Source organism: Capsicum annuum, chromosome 2, assembly GCF_002878395.1.
Source record: "Capsicum annuum cultivar UCD-10X-F1 chromosome 2, UCD10Xv1.1, whole genome shotgun sequence".
Taxonomy (NCBI): domain Eukaryota; kingdom Viridiplantae; phylum Streptophyta; class Magnoliopsida; order Solanales; family Solanaceae; genus Capsicum; species Capsicum annuum.
Window position 1 is genome coordinate 134,252,682 of NC_061112.1, and position 5,549 is coordinate 134,258,230.

The window sequence follows — 5,549 nt, forward strand, 5'->3', positions numbered from 1 at the left end:
CCATTAGGTAATTTAGGTAACCTGAAATCAATTTTAAGTACTGAAATTTTTTATTTTTTTTGGTTTAAACATGAAATTTGAGTGATTCTTTTATTACTTTATTATTGGTTAATAATTGTTAAAGCTTTTGTGCTTTGTGCGTGATCAAGTCTCATTTGAATAGATATAATATTTATTATAAATTCAAATTAATTTTTTTTAATTTTTAATAATTTTTTATGTATTATTTTATTAATTAATATGAGACACACGTGCAAAATCAGTTACACTAAATTAGTTATTGTATAATTAGGTAGTAATAGTTAGTAACACAATTGAAAAAGTGATCACAAAGTGAAGAATATAAGGAGGTGAGATAAACTGAAAACGGAAGAATGCAAATAATATATATATATATATAAGCTCGCCCTAAAAGGCAACTTTTATTTGGCAATTTATTTTGAGATGCAACCGTTACTCAGTCCACATGTAGCAAATCACAATATTTATGAATATCTTGATTCCACTATACACATATGTATATATAGCTATATTTGTAAACTAGTAAAATGAATCATTTTATTTTCGAACTCCAATCTTTTCAATTGGAATTTAAGCACTTGCAATTGGATGAACTTTCACTTGATCAGCTTCCATGGCCTTCATGGCTTCGAACCTTGTCTCTTTGGCCTGAAACTTGAGTCCAGCATATAACTTCATGTAATCATCAAACAAGAACTTTGGATAAACTTGTTTGCTTTCGTCTGCAGCCTTTTCAACCAAAGTTGGCGCTGTATAGATTACTGCATCGCTTCCTGGATTGTAAAATGAGGCTAGTGACATCCTAGTCCCGTTTGTCTGAGCAATCACTCTGTGCATCACGCTCTTGTACTTTCCGTTTGTGATCACCTGTTTGTACATTATTTCATAAATATTACTAGTATTACCCTAATTTTCGTACTTCAAAAAGAATATAGACACTGCATGATACAAGTCAATTTGCAAATTTTTCCTTAATTATTTTTACCTCAAGTTGGTCGCCAAGGTTGACGACAATGGAGTGGCGCATAGGAGGAACATCAATCCATTGGTCGTCTTTGAGGAGTTGTAGGCCACTCACTTTGTCATCTTGGAAGAGAAGTACTATGCCACCGGCATCTGTGTGAGCACGGAGTCCCTTAATCAAATCGGGTTTGGGGCATGGCGGATAATTGCTCACCTTAGATCCAAAGTTGGGACCTTTTGTCCCATAAAAGCCCTTTTTCAAGTAACCCTTTTCAAGCCCAAGATTTTCACAGAGCAAGTCCAGTAACTCCTCAGCCAACTTCTCCAATCTTTTTGCAAAATCTCTCATCACCTCTCTGCATCATATGGGGCAACATTATTAATTATATTGTTAAGAAACTTTATTTATAAGTACATATATCATCATTGTATGTACCTCTATATCCTTCTCTATTCTCCATCAATCCACCATATATACATGCCAAAATAATAATACTTATATGAATAAGAAGCTAAGATATATATACCTGTATTCATCATCAAGATCGGGTACATCAGAGATGTTTGAAACCGGAAGATGGCGCAAGAAGAAAGTGCTTTCCCAATCCAAATCAGTAACCTCAGCTTGCACAGCTTCAAGTCCTTTGCTAGCCACCAGTTCCTTGAACTTTTGTTCCATGCACTTCTTGTAATGTCCCTTTGTTAATTTTTCAACTGTGTCCATTACTTCATGTGGAATCCCATGGTTCACCAACTGCAATAATGACATAAACAAACAAAATACATCAATATAATGTGCAAGATTTCTTACTATTCCCATGTTTCATTTTATGTCAGTTTCAGTTTGAGTACTGGACCGTAATTTAAGAAAGTAAAGAAGATAGTTAGAATATTGTGGTGTAAAACTAATTAAAGATATGTATATTAATATACCAAAATGTCATTTAATTTAATTAGATCATATGGTCTTAAACATGTATGTTGAAATTAAAGAGTTATAGTGCTAAACATATATAGAAAGTAACGTTCATTTTAAAACCGACTAAGTAAGACACATATATTGAAACTGAGAGAGTGAAATATGTTTATGTAAACTTTAGTTACCTCAAAGAAGCCCCAGTTCTCACATGCATCTTTAATCATTCCCATGGTGTTGGCTCTCTCAGCTCCATTGAGCTTTTCTAAGTTGATAATTGGGAAGTTCTCCATCTTATTTTCTTGGTTTAAGTATTGAATAAATAGAATGTGAGTGAATACAAAAGATTAAAGAGATGAATTTATGTTTGATGTATAAGAATGAGGCTTGAAAGGGTATTTATAGGAGAAGAAATCATCAATCAAGAAAGTAGGAATGATAACTATACAATGAGGAAATTTAAATAATTGTTCTGCATGCCCCCCACATGTTAATTCCAAGTCTCCATAAAAAGTCCAGGAGTCCAAGTCTACCTTATGAGCCATAGTTCCTTGTTGAACCATCTTACCCACAAAGGGGATTTTGGGATCAAGACAAATTTCAGGACTAATTAAAACCATATTTCTTACAATCTTAGTGCCTACGTGATACATCAGTGAATCAACACACTGAAGGTCTCGAAATGACAGAATACTCTCGAAACTAATTCACTTGAATGAGATAGATCTTCTCGGTTCGGCTCGGGCATACTCTTTCATAGGCTCGATACAGATTGTGACATCGATAAATATTGTATAGTAAATCGATAAAAATAAAATATAAGAAATTTTATATAGTATCATTTTTCTTATATTCACGTATGTAACTCAATATGTCAAAGCCCAAAATTGGAACTCAGAATCAAAATAAGCCACAAAAAAAAAAGTGATCAAAATAGGTCACCTATTTAAAAATTTACTAAAATAGGTTAAATATAATAAATTATTACGTTTTCCACATTTTTCTTAACGGTCAACTAACAGTCAACACGATTTGAAAAATGTAATAATTTATTACTCCCTCTGTTTAAAAAAGAATGACCTACTTTCCTTTTTAGTCCATTTCAAAAAGAATGACCCCTTTTACTTTTTTGCAATACTTTAATTTCAAATTTCCACGTGGCATATTTAGGACCACAAGATTAAAGGGCATTTTGGTATATTTGACACAACTTTAATTTAAGGCCATAAGATTCAAAAGTCTTCTTTATTTTCTTAAATTTTGTACCAAGTCAAATTAATTTTACAGACTACTTTAAAAACCTCCTTACAGCTAGAATTATGGTAATGTAGGTTTAATTTATTTCTTCTACGGGTGTTTGATGTGAGGTGTAAGATAAAATATAATAATTTGGGGATAAAATACAATATTATTTTATTTTGTGTTTGGTTGAAGGGATCATTTATCCCACCATTTATATTAGGCCAAACCCATCGATAGCCCCTCAAACTTGTCTCGAAAATTTACTTGAACCCCTAAACTAAGACCTGTACCTATCAGGCACCTCAACTGCTTAAATTGATACCTATCAGACACAAAATGCTGACTTGGCAAGGAGAGTGTGTTACACTCACACTCTCCTTGAGAGCGTGAGTTGAACAAGAACAAAAAATAATATTTTACTTTTTTTATTATTAAAAAACTTATACTTTAATTATTTTATTAATAAAATTTTTAATTATTATAATTTTTTTTAATTTTAAAATAAAAAAGAAAAAGAAAAGAACAAACCCCCCCTCCCCCTCCATTCATCGTCTTCACAGCCTCTTCACTCCGCTCATCATCTTCACTACACCCCACCCCAACCCCCCACCCTCCATTGCCTCCCAGCCATCTTCTTCATCTCTATTTTTTTTAAATTCTTAACAATTTGTTAATACAATTAACAATTTTCAATTAATTAAAGAATAGAAAAATAATGGAAGACATGAACTTTAGCAGTGGAAAATTTTTCAAATTGTTAATACGTGAACTTTCCGGCAAAAGTTCTAGCTATGATGGAAAACAATCTTGTTAACATAGAAGAGTGGCTGGCGAGGTTAGCGTTAATAATGTATCAACAATTTGATTTAGGTGGAAAACTTTAGCAGTGGAAACAATCTTTTTTTAGAAATCAAATTCTCGTCGCCATTGATTTCGTCTTCAATGGCGATTTACGATGACGAAGGGAAGTTGATGGAGGAGGGAGGGGCAAGGTGGGGGTGGGGTATATCAATTGTCATTTGTGGATGGGAGATGACATGGGGGTATGGTGAAGAACACGAGTACAGGGGGTGGGGGTGTTTTTTTCTTTTATATTTTTTAATTAAAAAATTATTATTAAATAGATAATTAAATAGAAAAATAGGAAAAATCAGAAATTCCACTTATAATTTTTTTTGCCACGTTCTTTTTTTGAGTTGGTTAATTTTTGTCACGTCAGCGTGTGTGTGCAACACACACTTTAGCTTTTAGCTAATTGGGTAAAAAGGGCCTAATTGGGACCAAATTGGGGGAGTTTAGGGGTTTGATAGGTACAGACCTTAATTTAGGGGCCTAAGTGAATTTTAGGAACAAGTTTAAGGGGTTATCGATGGGTTTGACCTTTATATTACAGTGATGGGATAAATTATCCCATATACATGGTGGATAACTAATCCCGAGATGAAATTAATTATCTCGAGATAACTTGTTTCCAATCAAACGAGACCGTTGTGTATGGTTTTGGACTTTTAGACCCTCTTACAAAATTTTCAATCAGAATTCATCGTCGTTTGGTAAAATTAGTGAAAAGGATTCCTTGACAATAATTCTTCATTTCATATTTTAAATCAATAAATTATTTGTCTTCGATTCATTACCAAACACCACTAAGAATTAGGACTAGGGAAGGTTTAACTAGTTGACACTTACTAGTTGTATTATTGTATGTATATTGTGCATCATTTGTATATATTAAGAAAAATAAAATCGAAGGGACGTTTAGATTTACAAAATGTGCATATAAACAGCATTGCCTTATCAAAGGATGGAAAGTGAGGTGCAGATATCACCATATTATAATTAATAGGAGTAAATTTGTAGACAACTTGGAACCAAACTATGTTATCAAACTAAAAAAAGCAATAAACTATGCTTAACTCACAAGAATTGTGAGTTACGCACAAATTTTTTTTAACGGAAGGCAGCTAACGACGTTAAATTTTTTAAAAAGTGCATAACTCACAATATACGGCACAAGAGCAGTTGTAAAAATTGTGAGTTATGCATTCAAGGTTCAATAATGGTGGATACAAAAGGCAATCTCATAAATCCAACAACAGATTTCTTGAAAATTCACATAAATAATTTAGTTCAACAATCATGTATTGAAAGACTTTCTTTTCCAAAATTATTTTCTAACCCATTAAAATTCATAACTTTTCATACACATTTTTTTCTTTCTTGAAGAAATTAATGAAGATAATAGAAGTGGAGATGGAGAGTTAGAAGAAGGAGAAAGGGAATTGGGGTGGGGTGTAAGAAGAAATATAAGAAAACGGGATGGAATGAGGAGTGGGAGGGGGGAGGCTTATGAAGAAGATGAAGATTGGGTGGGGTGAGAGATAAAGGTGAGTTTCTCTTTATATAT

At 32.8% G+C, this 5,549-nt stretch overlaps 1 protein-coding gene across 1 annotated transcript; it reads right to left on the reverse strand.

Moving 5' to 3' along the window:
* Nucleotides 1-398: 398 nt before the first annotated feature.
* Nucleotides 399-2,285, reverse strand: LOC107859589 (1-aminocyclopropane-1-carboxylate oxidase 1-like). Its single transcript, XM_016704640.2, has 4 exons — nt 2,089-2,285; nt 1,512-1,738; nt 1,007-1,340; nt 399-888 (listed from the first exon to the last, which is right to left on the reverse strand). The coding sequence occupies exons 1-4, from the start codon at nt 2,191-2,193 to the stop codon at nt 592-594; spliced, it is 963 nt and encodes a 320-aa protein (XP_016560126.1). The 5' UTR covers nt 2,194-2,285; the 3' UTR covers nt 399-591.
* Nucleotides 2,286-5,549: the final 3,264 nt, after the last annotated feature.